Source organism: Camelus bactrianus, chromosome 25, assembly GCF_048773025.1.
Source record: "Camelus bactrianus isolate YW-2024 breed Bactrian camel chromosome 25, ASM4877302v1, whole genome shotgun sequence".
In the NCBI taxonomy this organism is placed as follows: Eukaryota; Metazoa; Chordata; class Mammalia; order Artiodactyla; family Camelidae; genus Camelus; species Camelus bactrianus.
In genome coordinates, this window is record NC_133563.1 from 22,952,536 (window position 1) to 22,972,411 (window position 19,876).

The window sequence follows — 19,876 nt, forward strand, 5'->3', positions numbered from 1 at the left end:
ATAATTAAATGTCAACTTAAAACATATACATATTCCTAAGAACTGGTACTTGCAGTTTTATACAGAAAGGTAAGAGATATACCAATAAAGAAACCCTTTATAAAAAAAATTAAAAAAAAAAAAAAAAGCTAGGCCTGAAATGAGACATGAATAATTCTGAACATGTGCTGTCCTATATGAAGTAAATGGGTAACTATAAAACATCTTAACAGTACTAATTAATGTGTATAATTAACTAATTTGCACAAGATTTAAGATAAGCCAAAACAAAAGTAACTGCTTCCATGCAAACTACTCTTGAATCATAAAATCTACTGGACACCACACTAGATGCATGGTCATGTGAGGACAAATAAAACAGGAAAGAGTCCTCACACCAAAAGAATACCCAGATGACATACTGTTACTATAGAGAAAACAAAACTGAGGAAATGTTATGAAAAGGGTAGCAATCAGATGTTCCCAATTTTGAAGGTGAACGGGACAAAAAGAAAGGATTTCACTTTGAACTAAGAATTTTTACAATGAAAGACTGATTAGAGAACTTGATTCTGAAATCTCCCTGTAAAGTCCTTCAGAATTAACTGACATTCTCATCTGTCTGAGATGACCTAAGCATAGTCATGGGTATAAGATTTGTATTTCTGAAATTTTGACATTACTACACATTCCCCGAGGAAAGCACAAAAATATTTCATCTTTCACTATTCTGAGTATATGCTAATGGCTGAATTAGAAAAACAAGGAGTGGTAAAGAAAAAATATATTAAATGAAAGATGAACTATTGGACATTTTTTGTTTTTGTCTTTGTTTGGGGGGGTAATTAGGTTTCTTTATGTATTTTTGAATTAATTTTTTATTTTATTTTATTTTATTTTATTTTATTTTATTTTATTTTATTTTATTTTTTAGTGGAGGTACTGGGGATCGAACCCAGGACCTCACGCATGCTAAGCACCAATTCTACCACTGAGCTATACCCTCTCTCTTCCCTTTTTTTTTGTTTTTGTTTTTGTTTTTTGAACATTTTTTAAGTAAACTGGCAATGTGCCTTTGAAAGACATCAAGGATGTTCTTTAAGGGCATGGTGATACAGAGAAAAGGGAGAAAGACATAGTAAAGATGATGCAGGGGCTTTTCATGACATATGTCATGCAGCTTTCTTTACAGTCAATGATCATTTTTCCAAAATTTCCTATAGCTATTAATCCAATGAGACTAATAAGAATGAACCTAAGGAGGAGGGTATAGCTCAGTGGTAGAGCACATGCTTAGCATGCATGAGGTCCTGGATTCAATCCCCAGCACCTCCACTGAAATGAATAAACAGATAAACTTAATTACCACCCTCTACAAAGAAAGACAAAAGAAAAAAACAAAACAAAAAAATAAAAACAAGAAAAAAAAGAAATTAAAAAAAAAACAAACAAAATGAAACTAAGCAGTTCGTTTTAAATTTTTCCTGGCTCCCAAAACTCTAACTTCCATTCCACCTCCTCCTGTCCCTACAAAATGATTCTCAAACCTAAATTTTAAAATTAATTACTTAATTCTAAGGATAAAAATGTTATCAAGAACAGAAAGCAAATAAAGAATGTTTGGTAATACTAACTTGAAGTAAAACGGGAAAAAAAGATACTAGATAACATGTTCTCACCTGAAAAATTAGGTATACAGTAGGGTTTCTATTTTGGCATTTTAATGTGAGAGACCGAAGTTTATAGTTATAACCCAGTGCCTACCTTCTGCTTTTGGAATGGCAGGGAATATCATGTTTAAGACTGTTTTCTTCAATCTGCAATGTATGATTGAAGGATCCATCTAATTCCTGTACTGTCACTTTAAGTGGCCCCTTTAAGAAGAAACATACTATTCAAAGATAGTACTAGGAAAATATCAGTATGTACTCTTATGTGTACAGGTATATATAGCAAGATATAAAATAATACTATACAAGATTTCACATGGTAACCCAGAAAGGCAGCTGGTGCCAAAGAAGGGGAGAACTGGGAGAATTTGTTTCCCCTGAAATCTCCATCTGTAACCCCTGCCCCCCTTCACTGACACTTGCTGTTTTCTCAGTTTCATTCTTTGCAAACAAAATCTCATTAGGAGATTTCTAACCAGCTCCCCAACCATAAGCCTTTCTTTTATTTAAGTTGGGGAGAAAGCAGTGCAGAAGGCCATTTTGGAAAACAACGTACCACATATTTCTGAGTTCCAGGAGATGTATAATCTTGTTTTATTTCCAACTCCAAGACATTTCGTTTTCTATTAAAGGCAAAACTTCCATAAAATTTTACCACTCCACTCTGGTCTCTGAAGAACTGTAAAGGAATTTTTGCATACTGAAAGAAATATGTACTAAACAAAATAAATTATTCATGAGGGTAGTAATAATTTTCAAGTGCACTCCCATCAGTTCAAAGCTTGAGAGCATACTTCACTGAAAACCAGGTGGCAAAGTATTCAAAATTCTTGTGAAAAAATGTTCCCTCACATTTAAAAGAAAAAAAATCTGAAACATTAAGAAATTAGTTTTTGAAAGAAGCAAAACCACTCTACCAGGTTATTAATATAGTGCTTTGAAATGAAAAAATGTAAAAATTGAAAAGTTCCAAGATACCACTCAAGTTGTGCCAACCTTCAACCACATCTAAAAGTCACCAGACCGCTGCATCTTACAAGTAATCCTACAGGCCTGTCTGGTGCATTATTTACTTCCCTCACCATCAAGCCTACTATTGTACTCACACACTAACGGTACTTCAAATTTGACAAATTTTACAAACACAGATGTGATTTATGTGTGTATCTCAATGATTAGTAGGTACCCTAGAGGAAATGGTTTACAGTTCCTGGTTATTTCTATTATTTACCTCCTTTCGCCCCCACCAAAGCCCTCTTCCTCCTCCTTCCCCTTATACACATAATCTTCCCTCCTTTGCCAAACTGCTATTGAAAAGGATACACCCACTGCTTTATTAAAGGCTGGATGTCTTTGCCAGAGACATTCGAGATGGATTTCAAAAACCCAGATGTGGAAACCAACATCTGACTCCACATATGTGACTGGAACTTCTGAGATGAAGCAGTACTAGCCAAACTTAGCAGTTTATTGAAAACCTGTAAGAATCAAAGTGTTGCTTAGTAAGTCTATATAACATAATACACATTGCCTTCAATTCTGTACTATTCCAACTTTGCATTATAAGTTTATTATAGACAATTACAGAAGACAATAATTTCACATCTTACTTCATAGATTGTTCTAGCGAAAGACTATTAGCAAGGGAAGCATAAAAAGATTCAAACAGCCAGACTATAACACCATTCTTCCTCTAAACATAATTGAATTTTAATGGTATCCTGGCCAAACAATGAATATTATGTTTTTAAGAATTATAATAATATATAATACCTATAATGTATTGTGCTATGAGGTTTACATAGGAATGAAACATTCATTAAGAACTTGAGAATACTCATGCAGATTTATACCACTTTAAAAAGCTGACGGAAGGGGGATAAAGCTCAGTGGTAGAATGCATGCTTAGCATGCATGAGGTCCTGGGTTCAATTCCCAGTACCTCCATTAAAACAAATAACTAAATAAATAAACCCAATTACCTCCTCAAAAAACAAACAAAAAATCTAATAAAATTTTTTTAAATAAACATTTTTTAAAAAGTTGATTGGCTCTTTATAGACCACCTCTTATTTATTATTTCTGTTCTTTACTCTAAAGGCAAGGTGAAGGACAGAAGGATTAAAGAAACTTAACTTTACGGCAAACTTAAATGCTTTTAAAAAAAGATTACTAAAAAGTTTTTTTTAACTTACCTCTAAGAATATTACCAATAGGAAAAAAAAGATGAATATTTATAATACAACTAGCTTCTACTATCTCAATTAGCACATCTCAACTACTCACACCAAAACTTACTTAAAACATACAGCAGAATTTAGCAGTACTAAAAATAAACATCTTTTCGATAGGTTTGCTTTTTCCTATTGAAAATATTTCTAAATGGCACTTCATCCTTAATATTCTAAATAATGCCAAACACAAAATCATAGCATAAATAGGTTTCACTTTTAACCTCCCATTCTAATTTTATCTTCATAAAAATCCTGCTCTAAGTGCATCAAGTATTGATACCCATTCTGTACCTGAGGAAACCAACAAAAAGAACAGGTTACTTAGTGGACAAACAGCTAATGAATAACAGAACTCCAGCTATAAACCCAGATACCCTGACTCCTATTCTACAGAATAGTATTCAGATTACATACATATAGAACAGATCTTTCTTTACAATTAGTAAGTTCTTAACTTTAGTACTTACTTGTAACATAAATTCCATACTGATCCTATTTTCAATCAATCTCATCACAAGGTGAGCCTTACACTGAAACATAGTGTAGTATTCCCAGGACAGTGTATGTGGATGCTTTATTGAAAAGTGTAGATGGGATGCTGGACTAAAAAAATAAACAGATTTGCTTAATATAACAAATTTGAATTAAGTCAACAATAAATTTCATAGCTATATCAAAACAATAAATCAAAAACCTTTTGGGACTACCTTAGCAATTTCCTTAGTATGAGAGCAACAAAGACTAGGAAACATCTAAAAATAAACTTAACTGGAAGAAAATTATAAAGTTTTATGAGACGACATAAAGGAAAACTTGAATAAATGGAAACATATGCCAAGCTCCCAGGTAGGAAGATGCAATATTATAAATATTTCAGTACTCTCTAAATTCATCTGTACAATCAATGCAATTCCAATCAATATCCCAAGGTTAAAGCATGCACAAAAAACATTCAAGATGGATTATATATCTAAAACAAAAATAGTTACAAAAGTACCAGAAGAAAAAAAAAAAAAAGGAAAAATTTTCTTTTCATAATTTTGGGGTAGGAAAAATCTCCTTAAGGAAAAATACAAAGTCCAGAAGACATAAAGAGAAGACCATGTAAAAATTTTAAATCTTGACATGATGAAAGAGACCATCAGTAAATTAAAAGACAGGTAGAGTTAACAGAAAATACAACACACATGAACATTTAAGATATTTACACTTTTTACTCTTTCAAATAATGTGATAGTGATTATCCTTTTATACTTTTGCAAGTATTTCTGTATGGCAAATGTCTAGAAGTATAATTTCTATATAATAATATACTTAGTAGTAGAACCGCTGAAACTAAAAATTACCCATTTTAGAATTTTGATTGGTGCTAACAAATTACCCTTCAAAAATCAGTGTACCAAATTATACTCCCAAAATCAATGTGTAAGAACTGTCATTATATATTTCCTTAAAAAACATGGAATATTGGAATTTAAAATATTTGTTAATTTAATATTTAAAAAATTACTTTTATACTTCATTTACTACTTCTGAGCTTATGAACTTATAGACAGTAATATGAAAAAGGTTAAATAAATTCCAAGAGTTAATAAAATACTATATAGTGCTTAAATGGAACAAAATAAATTCATGTACAGTCACATGGAATGCTTGCCAAAATTTACAGATATGGTTAATTTTTTAAAAAAGAAAAGTACACAGTAATATGCATGATTAAATTACATTTTATAAATGCCATATACACATAAAAAAAGACAAAAAAATAAAAAGGAGGAAGTCTGGAAGACAATATACCAAATTTATAACCACGGTTATCTCCAAGGAGAGGAACTGGTAGGAGCGAGGGGTGGTAAAAGAGGGCTAAAAAGAACCTTTTACTTGTTACTCCACAAGCTTCTAAACTGTCCTTTTTTGAATCTCTTCAAAGAGCATGTATTCACGTACTGCTTTTACAGTACAAATTTTAAAAATCAAACATCAGAAAGAACTAAATAAATAGGCAGAACCAAGGTAAAAGCATTTAGTGTAAATAACATTGACACACAATGGGAACACACTCTAATTATATGCTAGGAAACTGCCACATAGCAGGCAGTCAGGAGAAGAAAGTAAAAGAACTAACATTTGAGTGAGTGCATACTATGTATAAAGCTTTATCTCAAGTAATCCTGGCAACCAACCTGATTAAGATGGATCATTTTATACATTAAAACATACATACACACTCAGAAAGGTTATACAATTTTCTTAGATCACAAAAATTAGTAACTATAAAAGTTTGTCTAACTCCAAATTCCTATGCCTTTCCACTGACTTAATCTTGTCTCAGTGACCATGCTTCAACAAAAGACTACTGATTATACAACTTCAAGTTTCTTAATCTTTGTTGTACTTTCTAGACTCTTGGGTAGTCTGGTTAATCCTACAGACATGAGAAAAACTGCTTATAATGTACAAAATAAACACACAGGAAATCAGTATTAATGAAATATAGTTGTCAAAGTATTTTTTAAAAACTATGATGCTACCAATATAGGAGCTAGTTTATTATTTATATAGCATTCAATAAGATCTAGCAGTGGTTTACTGCAGTAATTTTAAGGTAATGGAGTGCAAAGAATATTTCAAGGTATCTGCTAACAATTATAATGTGAGAGGAAAACATCTATGATTTCTACTGCTGACAAAGTCACAGCATTGTCTTTTACCTACAGTCATAATTGAAGGTATAAAATTTCAGTTAATGGTTAGTAAAAATACGGAAGAAATTTCCTATCCAATTCAATCCATATTCCCTTAGGAAATCCATGGACCCTAGAACAAATAAGGATTCCTGCTAGCACCATTATTTTGTTGTAAGTGGTTGTCTCCTTTACAGTTACCTGCTAAAAAACAGAAAGAGAGAGAGAAAGGGAAAGAGAAGGGAAGTGAGAGAGGGGGAAATAAAAGGAAAAAGGGAAAAAAGGAAAGAGTAAATAATTATCTAGGTAGGTGACCATTCAGATAAACAGGTACAGGTAGGATGTCTTAATGCTGAAACTATCTACTTAGACTTAAAAAAAAAATCAGTGGTACATAAGCAAAATACTTGTTTCTATTACTTTCAAACTTTTATGAGAATAGGACAATATATCAGCATTAGGAAATTAAAAGGAAAAAGAAAAAAACATATTTTTGAGCCTTTTTTTTTAATGTTTAAATCCATTTATAGTCATCATTTGCAATAAAAACAGTAATGAAAGGAGTAATGAGAATATTACCAGCATTTGTGGCCTCAATATTATTACATACTATTATTACTACTTCTTTGGCCTGTGTGGGCTCGCACACATACAAGTGATCCTAAAAGACTAATTCCATAAAACAGGGTTTGTAATATCCTATCTGAACAATCAACATACTTATCCTTCTCTTTTCCTCCACCAAATATGGGATGTAGTAAAACTCCACCAGTTTTTAGTTCATAAGCCACTATTTTGTCCAGCTCCTAAAAAAGATATAAAAATAAGAGACAGTGAAAATTATTTTACATAACAAATTTAAGAACCAAACTGTAATTTCTAATTTCCTGGAATCAGAATGTAAATCTCTTAAAATGAATGAAATGTATTTGGGGAGTAGTTTATTTTCTTACAAACAAAACAGAATACACAGCTGGCTGAATGATAGAGCCCAAAAGCCTTCTCTACTTTGCGTTCAGGGCTCACCAGTAGCCTGGCAAGTTTTCCTAATGGTTCTTCCCAAACTCTCTGACCTGTGCTCCAAGTTTATTTCTTCCCTCTCTGTATTTTGCTTCTGGTGGAGGATGTAAGCAAGTGAAAAGAAACAGAGATAGAATTATGCCAGGAAACTATCATTATAAAACTTCTCTAGTTTTCTCTAATATGACACAGATCAAATTGAAAAAAAACTTTAAGTGGATAAAAAAGACAACACAACTGTGCTGAAAATTCATGCCTAGTTTAAATTTTATATAAGCAGTACAGAGAAGTGGCAAAAACCATACTGAAGTAGTTAAAAGCCAGGTTTGAATCCTGCTCTACTACTTACTACCTGTGTAACTTTAGCCAAATAACAACCTCTCTTTCCTTATCTGTAAAATGCAGATAACAACAAAGGAGTTAGAAGGAATAAGACAGTTAATATTTATAAGATGTTTATAACAGTGCTTGACACACTGTAGTGCTATATGTTATTTTTTCCCCCTTTATTAAGTTTTTGAAGTGAAAAATGGACTCTTCCAGTTCTAGATGTACAAAGTCGTTTATAGTTCTCAATGTTTGAAATCTTTTACAATTATCTTTTGGCTTGAGTTTAGGTTTGGATGATGAAAATATATAAAATAAGAAAAAAGAAGGAAGATGGAGGGGACTATTTATTTACTGAGGATACTAAAGGCTGAAATTTTTCCAACTGAGTAGAAGTATGATGTGATTAAAATGTATATAAACAGAATGGGCTAGGCAAAATTTTCTTGGTTTTTTTTTCTTTTTGGCAAAATCTCTAAATAATGGGAAAAAGATGTGAAAATGATAGAGAACACAAATGCACTGAAGGACTAGCCAACATACAGTAAGTACTTACTACGTACTAGGCACTACGCACATTACATGTATAATGTCTCACAATCCCTGTCCACGTGTAGACGCTACTACTACTCTCCTTATACAGATGAGGCTTTGAAAGATTGGCCAAAATCATAAAGCCTGTAAATGTATGAAGCAGAATGAAAAGCAATCTGACTCCAGAATCCAGGCGCTAAGTCTAAACAAATTTAGGAAGCACAGAATTACATTAAAAATGACTACCATGATGAGCTGGAATATATCTAATGACTAGGTTGATGTAAAGAACTTGAATATTCTCTTCCTTAGCAAAAAAGTCTTTGGAGGCCAACACTGACAATGGAAACTAGACCATTAGTCTTTCTCTGAAAAGTGATTCTCATTTTGCTGGAAAAAATTAGGAACTTTCAAATGACAGTAAGTATTTTATAAATAGTAAAAATAAAAAACATGCAACTGGAAAATCAGGAGAACACTACCATGTCTATTGACTTCCAAGTGGATAATGGATCCAGCTGCTTTTTTTACCTCTTTAATCCAATGGCGATATTCATTAACACCAAAAGTTTTTTTCATCCAAAGGCCATAAATATAGCCTGAAATTCCTTTCAGCACCCATTCATCAGACCTAAGCAAAAAGTTAAATAATAATAAGTTATTTCTATATTTTAATATAAATAAAAAACAAATTTTATTATTTTAATAATAAAAATTCCTCAGATAAGGCCAAAGAGGACACAGAACTAGTGTAGTGTGTACTTCTCTCCTTCTTAAAGAAAATGAAAGTTATTAAACCATTTGGTTTTCCCACTTCCTCTGGCTGAGTTCTTCTTGTCCATTCATTATACCTTCTTCACATCTGGCTTGAACTTAACTGTAAGACCACTTTATTCTCTTATTTCAAGTATAATGTACCTATGTTTGTGCTTTGCTCTGGCAGTACTGGTTCCTTCGTGCCCAATTCTGTCCATACTGTCTGCCTCTAAGAAAATACGTGCACATACCCAGGACCATACTGCTCAATTCCTAAAGTACACATTCTATTACTGCCAATTCCATGCGTAAGTATTAGTGGGATCCAAAGACCTAAAGTTTAATTACTTAATTATTTTTTAATTTCTTAAGAAGAAAGGCAATGACACCATTCATTAATTTGTATGTTTATCCATTTATTCATTCGTTTATTCAAACATTTTGTCTATCACGTTCCATGTATTATTCTTTAACGAAATTATGTAATTTTAGGAAAATTACAAAGAGGCCTTACTCTGCCCTTTCCCCTCCAGAAGGAAAGAAAAAGAAATCAAGATTCACATATTACATATAGCACAGAATGGTCACAATTATAAATTATAATCATAAATAATAATCTGAAGGGAATTTTGTCTATTTCTTCAAATTCACCTCAACTTAATCAAAAACAAAATAAAAAGTGTTTTATTTCTCCCATCTTTCAAGTAAATTAGTTCAAAGGTAGGTACTAACAGGAAAACATCTGTATCATTATCACTACTGTAGAGGACCATTATTTTACCTTAAACATTATCAACTGCATTGAATATTGACATTAGTATTCCAACCATAGTTCTCTGTACACTGAAGTCCTTATATCTACAATACTTATTCAGTTCTTTAAGAAATTGTTGCTATCAAAATTCTTACCTTATTCTTATTGCAAATTACGGAATTAACTATATTGATATGTTGAGGTCATGGTCAAAAATTTAGGACAGAATTTAGACTCATTACTTTTCTTTAAACATACAGAGAAATAGTGTCTGTTAAGTTAATTATCTGCAGCTAGGACAAACTTCAGTTTACACTGCAGGAAAAGAAAATAAAAATAAACTTTCCTAATTCTTCTCAGTAGTTGTAAACTTTGAAATTACTCACCAAGACATTCTGGATATGAAACATCCGAAAAACTGCTGGGCCAAGGACTGAGCTAAACACCTTCTAGTCAAAGGTGTTTCATCTATAATCATGGCACTGTGTAACAGATTTGTGCTGCGAATTTAAAATAAGAGGTGGCTAATTATAACCAAGAAATAAACAATTATTCAGTCAAAATAAAATAATCACACTTTAAAAATAGTGGAGTTCAATTAAGACATAAAAGAGAAAAACCAAAATACTCTCCCCAAGAGCTTTCAGATCTTTTCAAATTTTAGTTGAAAATCCATAATCATAGTAACTTTTGCTTGAAAGCAAGAACTGTTTCCCATCGATTTTCATGAAAAATATAAATGTCCTTTTTGGGGGGTAGGGAGTTGCAGCATCAATCAGAAACTGATATATTAATCAGAGACTAATCCTTTTACAAAGGGCTCTTCTAATTTCAAAAATCTTTTCCTAATAATACTATTAATTTTTTGTGCTATAGTATTTACTTTCAAATATATTGTCCTGTTGTCTCTTTTAACAACTCTGGAGAATGCAGGAACAGTATTATTACGTTCATTTTACAGGTGAAAAAACAGGCTTGGAGGAGGGAAAAAAGACTGACCCTGAGACATAAAACTTCTAAATTTGAAACTTTTCACGGAAATTAACACAACTTATAAACTGACTATATGTCAATAAAAAATAAAAAATAAAAATAAACTTTTCAAGGAATGAAAGAAAGGACGGAGGTAAAGAAGATACAAGAAGAAAGAAAACAAAGTTCTCTCTTTTTTTGGGCATAAACATTTCTGATGGTATCAGTAAATTTTTAAATAGTGCTAGGACAAAAATCCAACTAGACATCCATATAGTAACTTGCATGATTTTGTTTAAATGCATAAGGAGAAAAGAGACTAAAACAACTATGTAAAATATTAGTATCAATTAATTCTGGAGAAAGATGAGTCTTTTGGGTTATTTTGTAATTTTCTTCTTTGTGCTTTTCTACATTTTTAAATTTTAAAAACAACAGATTTTCTATAAAGCCAATCATAACTAAATGGAAGGGGAAAAGTTCAAACCACATCTTAAAACTGATCACAAAATAAATAACTTGTTTTCACATCATTAACCTAATTCAGGCATTTCAAATTTGAAGAGATACAAACCTAAAAATGCTCATGGAAGCATAAGCAGCCACTTCAACATAAGCCTCATCAATGAATACAGTCTTAAAACAGGAATATGGGTATCGACACGTAAGAATTTCTTCATAAAATTCAAAAACTTCATGAAGATATGATGTGGTATGTTTAAGCAATGGAAGAAGTTGAGGCAAACAAAAATGAGTAACCTAAAAACAAAAAGCAGGAAAGCAGATCATTAAATAAAAGAGTTAACTTAAATCTTTTTAATTTCCTAAATACTGCAATTATAAATGAAGCTGCATATAAATCCCTCCCCTTGCTTTTTTTTTTTAAACAAATCCATGGCACTGAGAGAAAATACTGTTATGAAATCAGTGGTAAGTTTTACTGACCATATTTATAAAATAATCAATGCAATGAAGAATTAAATTCATGATGAATTATAAGTCTCTGAAATGCTTAGATCCAATGAAAATATAACTTTGGTTCCAAATTAAAGTTTCTTTTGTATATATGCACACAAAACAAGAACAATCTAGATTTCCGTGGCTTACTGTAAAACCACCTTTGATTATCAATATCTAATGTAGTGAATGTTGCACATCATAGTACTATCTTGATAATAGTTAATGTCAATTACACTATCTTCAGTAAATATAAAGAACAATATAAAAGCTACAGGGAAGCTTTTTGGTAGTTAGGAGATAAGAAATGTCAGCAATAAATAATTCTGATTTTCTTATCACATTACATTCCACTTGGACAAACACTCAAATATCACATCCCGCCTCAATGTTCCACACTATGATTCTGTGCCAAATGAATGACATCGATAAGGACAGATTACTCTGACTAGAACGACCCAGTAAGGTTTCATGAGGAAGACTGATTCTGAGCTGCTCTTTTTGAATTGGACAAAAGCCTAATAGGTAAGAAGAGGAAAAGAAGATATCCCAAACAGAGTCAAAGACAGGAAAAAACATGATTTGGTCAGAAAAAAATCCAAGTAAACTATATTCAATGTAACAAACATAAATAGGAAAGTAATGGGGAAAAAGCTAGAAAGGAATATTAGGGTCAAATTCTAGAAGCTCTTGAAAGCCCTGCTAAAGAGATTTGATTACTGCAAGCCTGTGGAGGCAAGGAAAGTTTCTAATGCATGATGAAAATTATTTTTCTAACAGCATTATGAAAGAACAGAGTAGAGACTACCATAAGTGAACAAGGAGCATCTATGTGTTATTAATGGTCAGAGTCCAAACTGCATCAGGGTGAGCACTCCTCTTGGTACACAAACAAAAAATAAAATACTATTCATCAAAAACAAAAACAAAAACAAAAACAAAAAAGAAAAAAGGAAAAAGAATCACTTTTAGACAAACCTACATGGTAGCAAATCTACTGATAATGCAGTAAACACCATTTATTTCAGAGAGAAAGACCAAGTTATAGTCTTAAGTATTCAAGAACAATACTTCTTGACTGTCATTTACTTTTCTCCCATCCAGTGGCTCAGAGTGAGAAAATAAAAATTCTTCCAAAATACAAAGTAGGTACTAATCAAATGTCAATTTTAAAGTTGATCAATTACCAAAGATGATAAAATTTACCACCAATCTTACCAGTGAATACACTTCAAAGAGTCATTGTGAAGACACCAAAAGCAAACCATTCATAAAATATCTTGAATATTTTCCATGAGCGATTTTATAAATCTTGTGAATTTCAGGGAAGCAAATATAAGGGCAGATTGAGGAGCTACACTGACTTTCTAAACCTGGCTGCCCTCAATTTTTGCTCATACAACTTGAAAGAAGTGCTGTTGAGACATACATGGTCATAACACAAGCCTTATATTTAAAACAAAACGAAACGAAACTAAACTTGAAAACATAAAGGACAAGAGTAAATGAAAAGAGATTCACTCAAACGTTACTTTAAATATTTATGGAAGAGAGGATGGTCAATAACCAATGAATCACTTTGTAACCACCGGAAGTGTCATGCTTGGGGAGGCCTAAAAGCACTACTAGGCTTATCAACTGACACAGAATATGTGGCCAGATACAAGATGGGAGGAAAGTAGAGGAAACTTTCATGAGTTTGTTGACCAAAATTCTAACTCAACCTTTTTCTCTTTCCTCCTGTACATGCAGAAGTGACACTAAATCTGGTTCTTAAATTTTGAAATTCCAGTATTCCAGGTTCTGGAGATGGGATTATAACATTCATAAACTCAGGTTAACTCTGTTAACAGAATTAGTTATAGAAATAAACCTATATACTCTAATGAAGGCATGCTTGCAGCTCTTTTGGAACACTAAGCCCTCTGATGAAAAAGATATGAAATTTTAGTATGACATTTTAAAAGGAATTCATATCATTAAATATTTCAGGAAACCTTTTCTCTCTAGTGATATTCTTGATAGTTGAAGGAAGAATTAAGAAAAATTTAGTATTTCATTAATATCCACCTTATTAAGAGTAAAATGGTGGGAGTGAAAGGAGCAAGAAGCTACGGCTTACCTCATGCATATATGGATCTACAAGTATTTCAAAAGGTCCAATGGCCAAGGAGATATTTGACGCAGCTGTTGGAATGGTAAGCATGTAATGGAAGGTCTTCTTCCTCATATCATGTGTATACACTGTCTCCACCAAATCTCCATTGGAAACAGCCACCATTGCAGCATCTACTGTAAATTCTAATTTCCATGTGCATAATTCAGAGTATGAATCAACACATGGGAACCAAAATCTAGAAAAAAGATCAACAGTATGAAAAATATGTTCAAAGTGCAACCTACATTGTTTCCCCCACATATAAGTTATTTTAACATTTACAGAATATGTACAAAAAGAAACTTCAGCTATTTGCCTACTGATGCTTTTTACTGAGTAACCTGAAAGAATGTGATTAAAGACAGAGCCCTGTTTCCAAATATTATTCAGCAGTATTAAGAAAACATATCATGTGGTACCTCCAGTTTAAACCGTGAGAAGAGGTAAACCCTTAGTTTCCAATTTTTAAATGAAAAATAATTTTACTTATATATTCACAGTCAGTTTTTACGTAGCATTCATTTCTGGAAACTAAAAATGTTTACAATAGTTTAAAAAAATACAATACTCATAATCTATTCCGTAAGTTAGGAAACTGCTTTTCTGGAGTATCTGATGCATTCATAAGTTCAAATAGTGCTGGTAAAGCCACACATAAAATTTCTATTCAACTTTCTATTCAGGTCAGGTTTTACTATGTGTCAGGTTCTGTACTTGGTACTGGAACACAAAGAAGTATAAGACATCATCTTTGGCTTGGAGGAGTTAATAATCTGAGGAGGGTACATGTAAAATAATGTTTCTATAACATGCGGTAAACTGTAGAGCTATGAGAATGAATTATAATACGTACAACAATAACTACCAGTGTTGAACAAAAAAGCCAGATAGAAAGAGTATAATGCATATGATTCCATTTAATAAAGTTCAAAAATAGGTGTAGTTAATCTATGGTATTTTAGAAATTAGGATGGTGGTTACCCTGGGGCAGGAGGATATCAGGTGGGGAACAGTGAATGGAAGTGGGGAGGAGGGGTGACTCTGCGATGCTGGTAATGTTAATGTTCTCTTTCTTCATGTGAGCATGAACTACATGAGTTTGTTCACTTGTGAAAATGTATTGAGCTTTCTCTTTACAATTCATGCAATTTTCTGTATGTTGCATTACTTCAATAAAAAATTTTTAAAAATAAAAGAACTAAGATGATTTTAGAAAAGCAGAATTAAAAAGAAGAGAAGGAGGGAACATATAGGACTGAGGAGGAATGATTAATGTAACAAGATTCAGAAGAAGTTACTAAAGAGTTGAGGATCAAGCTTATACTTCTCATTTTGTACTAAATACATGTATTGCATATACACAGGAAAAAAACGCAACAGAAAAATGAAACCAAGTGAAATACGTAAGAATTAGTAATCTACCTTGTGGAATTTTGATACCCACAAGAGAAAACATGAGCACCTCTTTCTGCCATACTTCCCTCTACACTTGGTACCACAAAATGAAGACCTCCTTTTGGTTGATCCAAAGAAAAATTGATGTGTATCTTTAGGACCTTTAATTCTGCAACAAACAAATATATACATACAATGATATTTAAATAAATAATTAGGTAACAGTGGTGGATATAATACGGGCAAAGACTTACACTGAACATAAATAGGAATCAAAGGCTCAGTTTACATGAAAACCCATACTACTCAACCTAGTTTTGGCTTTTACCATCTCTTCGCCTATAGTAACTCAACAGTCTGCTTCCACGGGTGTCCTTATCTCCACTCGATTCTAGTCATTGCTAGCTATGTCCTCCCAAAATAGAGATCATGCCATATCCTCCTCTCAGCGTTTCTGCCTGAAGAAAAAAGTCCAAAACTACCACAGAGGACACATAAGGCCTTCCAGACTCAATTCAAAACTTACTTTTCAAGTCTGTTCTATTATTACACTTCCCCACAGACTGTTAACCCTAGTTTTGATTTTGAGGAGTAGAAGGAGTAGGGGTGAGGTAGGTAGGAAGGCCCACCCAAGAATTTACATAACATAGCATTATTTATTATGTTTCATTTCTACATAATATGTGTTGCTTTCATAAGATTAAAAGATTTTTTTTTAAATTTCCCCCAAGGCATTACAACCATATGGACTTTCTTCAATCCCTGAACATGCATGATGACATTCCATGCCTGTCCCCTAAACTAGGCAACTTGCCTCCCAAATAATCCCCTACCCCCAGCACACACACACAAACTATCCAAAAAAAGCAACAAGCAAAAAGAAAACAGTCTTCTACTTCCTTATCTTGATTAATTTTTATAAGGCTAAAAACAGGTAAGCAGAAGGTTATATATAATAATTATAATGGTTGTAACTTTATACAAGAAAATAAAGAAGATTTACAAATAACAAGACAGTAAAAGTGTCAGGAACCCTATGTCCTAGCCTTGGCTCCACTACTAATAACATTCAGCAGGTCACTTACTCTCTTTAAACCTCAGATCACTCTTCTGTAAAAGGAAGGAATTAAATCAGATGACTTTTTAGGATCCTTCCTATTATAAAATGCTGTAATTCTAAACTGATTTAATATTGTATGGGTTCTTAAATCAAATTGCTCCATTCATCTAATTTCTTAAAATAACTTTCATGTTAAAACCAACATAGCCCTTGATTGCTATTTTCCTGTTGGCCAGCTATCCTTAAAAAAAAGAGCTTCCAACTTCTGTATATTTCAACTGATTAACTTAAAACTCTGACATCATTAATTTTCATGAAAAGTTTCTAGTTGCTGAATACAACATTATTTTATTGTACAATCAACATATTCTTGTTATTTTACCATCAACATGTTTCCATAACTCTGACGGGACCTTAATGCAAAGTTCTCCATTCCCTGCATCAGGATCCACAGCGCTAACCGCAGCTGCATAAGCGTTGGAAAAATAATTGAGATTTCTCCTGGAAAAAAAAAGAGTCAATTTTAATAATAAGCCATATATTTCACCAAACATTTTCTTAAATACTTGGCATCATTTGCTTGTGAGCATTGTATCATCTTAACTAATTCATAGGAATGCTTTTTAGCCAAGTAACGGTTGCTCTGTTTCCCAAGACAAAAACTATTAAACTATAAATGTAATGGCATATATAGTCTACACATCAATGCTATGTGATTAAGATTATTACATCCATCATTAATTTTGGAATGCCAAAGCCACTACACTTTCCTGATACAAATGTAAAGAATATATGTAGAACTGAAGACATAATTGTTATTAATCTGGCAAAAATTTGAATGGATTCAACAAGCTTTATAATCTGATAGAAATTAAAATGTTTCAAACAAGTCAGGATGGGAATCAATTCCTCAAACTATAGTACTGCTCCCAGTGCATGACAATGTAAGCTTAAGGAAGAAGGGAACTTTTGGGTGGTTCACTGTTATATCCCCTTAATGCCAAGGGACATAAATAATATTTGTTCAATAGTTACTTGGCCTTATTTCCCACTGGACGAAATACACAGAAGCCTTATGGAAATATGAAAACATTGTTCTCATCTGATTTTCTAATGGTAGACCATAAAAATGACTTATACACATATATTTACACACACACGCGTATTACATTTCCCCACTGAAATCAGTTAAAGGAATATGGAAGAAATGGGAGAAAAAAGAAAGATGAAGAATGGCAAGAGTGAGAAAATAAGAGACACACCACCATGAGCCATATTCTTGTTGTGCACCTTTGTGTCTATCATCTTGCCATTAGACGAATCCACAAACTTAGTGACATTTCACTAGCTTAATATATTTTTAACTTATTAAAAGACAAGTTTCATATACTGTACAGAAGATTATAGGGAAAATAAAATAGGAAAAGTTATTAAATAAAACATTAAATTTACATACTTTCAACAGGACAGAAGCCATTCCTCCCCCACCTCCATCTCTCTAACTAGGAGAATATAATGTTAACTGTGGCCTTTAACAACTACAAAACACAAAGTTCTGAAGTAGTTAGGCAGCCTTCTCAACAATTTCAACATTTTCTTTTTTCCGATATGTAAAATAAAAGGTATAAAAACTCCAGGACCACAATTAAAAAAAAAGGTAACATACTACCTTTTTTTTTTAACTAGCATACAGTAAAAGTAAAATTTTTCCTTTGTTATATAAATCTGTCAATTTTAACACATGTGTAAACACTACCACAATCAGGATATGGGACAGTTCCATCATCCCGCAAAGTCCCTTATGCTATGCATCACGTCAAATAAACGGAATCATACAGAATGCAACCTTTTGAGGCTGGCTTATCTCACCCAGTATGTCTTTGAAATTCATCTAAGGGGTAACATGTATCAATAATTTGTTCCTTTTACACTAATAGTATCCCATTGTATGGACTATACCATACATTGTTTATTATTTATTCATTCATCTACTCAAAGACATCTGGGCTGTTTCCAGCTTTTGGCTATCACAAATAAAGCTGCTATAAACAACTGGGAATCAGTTTTTATGTGAATTTAATTTTCATTTCTGTAGTACAAAGACTCAAGAATAGGACTGTTGAGTCATATAGTAAATATAAATTTAGCTTTATAAGAATCTGCTAAAATTATTTTCAAGAACAGCTGTATCATTCTGCTTTTCCACGAGCATTATAAGAGATGCCCGTTGCTCTGTATCCTTGCCAGCACTTAGTTAACATACTATCTAATTTTAAAGACTACTTTGTACATCTGTAGGATGCAATTTCTTTTCAATAAAATTTCACAAGAATGAAATCTGAAAAATAACTAAAGAACTTATAATTTCCCCCAGTTATCTGTGAAATTCAAAAATGTAAAAATCATCATTACACAAAAAGCCAAATTTAAACATTAGACATTAAATCATTCAGTTTTTTTTTTTTTATGGGAAATCATTCTCACTTAATCTCCTCATTTCCTGAGAAAAGGTAAAGTGGTCCAAATAAAATGGTGAGTCATTATAAATGGAATCTACTGGAAAGTCAGTTATGAGGAACAACCTTCTCATGGTTTGGATTTCAGTGTTTCCTTTCATAAAACAAATCAAATGTGTTTCCTTTCATAATAACTTCATAAAAGCCAAAAATTACAAGGCAAGATTATAGTGTTTTCAATTTTCAGAATAACAATGACTCCAAATATTAATGAGCCCTTGCCCTATAACCACCACTATGCCAATCCCCAGTCCTCTTTAAGGGAACAAAGCTTAAAGATGAGTAATGTTGTAGGGGATATTGAAAAACTAGTAAATCAAGGTAATCAAAAGAATTTTCTCCAAAATCCTATTATAAAAATTCATATTAAATAAAATAATCTGTTAATTCTTTGTCAAATAAGGAATGTGTGCTTCTTAAAACTATAGGCACAGATTTTGCAAAACTTAACATTCAGTTACTCATAAACTTTTTCTCCATTTAAAAAAATATTCATGAAAGCACATGTACATCAGAAAAGTACATATACTCTACGTATACAGCTTGATGAATTTTCACAAAACCCAAGTAACCAGCATGCAGAGCAAGAACAGAACTTTACCAGCCTCCCAGAAGCCCTCTTGTAATCACTAACCTAGCCCTGCTTCCCATGACCAAGGGTAACGCATTATTCTGACATCTCATGTGATAGATTAACAACTTAATACATGTTCTTTCATGTCTGACTTCTTTTATTCAATGTTAAGTTTGTGAAATTCATCCATGCTAATAATGCATCTAGCTATTGGTCACTCAGTCTCATTACCTGTAGAATTCTAATAGTGTGAAAATATATCACAATCTACTATTCTACCATTGAT

General features: G+C 32.4%; 1 protein-coding gene across 10 annotated transcripts in view; it reads right to left on the bottom strand.

Annotated features, from left to right (window-relative positions):
• The window catches only part of TAF2 (TATA-box binding protein associated factor 2), a 94,686-nt gene that overhangs the window by 62,709 nt on the left and 12,101 nt on the right, over positions 1 to 19,876 (bottom strand). For 9 of the 10 annotated variants that reach the window (XR_012502226.1, XR_012502225.1, XR_012502224.1 and 6 more), the window contains exons 4-14: positions 16,883 to 17,001; positions 15,468 to 15,609; positions 14,010 to 14,241; positions 11,505 to 11,689; positions 10,345 to 10,458; positions 8,980 to 9,079; positions 7,288 to 7,373; positions 4,351 to 4,486; positions 2,973 to 3,127; positions 2,206 to 2,320; positions 1,744 to 1,853 (exon numbers count right to left, since the gene is read on the bottom strand). Coding sequence is in view for 3 of the 10 variants with exons in the window: in XM_074352975.1 (XP_074209076.1) it covers positions 1,744 to 1,853; positions 2,206 to 2,320; positions 2,973 to 3,127; positions 4,351 to 4,486; positions 7,288 to 7,373; positions 8,980 to 9,079; positions 10,345 to 10,458; positions 11,505 to 11,689; positions 14,010 to 14,241; positions 15,468 to 15,609; positions 16,883 to 17,001 (1,494 nt within the window). In the remaining 7 variants the exon portion in view is untranslated. Of the gene's footprint in view, positions 1 to 1,743; positions 1,854 to 2,205; positions 2,321 to 2,972; positions 3,128 to 4,350; positions 4,487 to 7,287; positions 7,374 to 8,979; positions 9,080 to 10,344; positions 10,459 to 11,504; positions 11,690 to 14,009; positions 14,242 to 15,467; positions 15,610 to 16,882; positions 17,002 to 19,876 lie in introns of those variants that run through there. The other variant, XR_012502227.1, reaches the window with a different exon arrangement.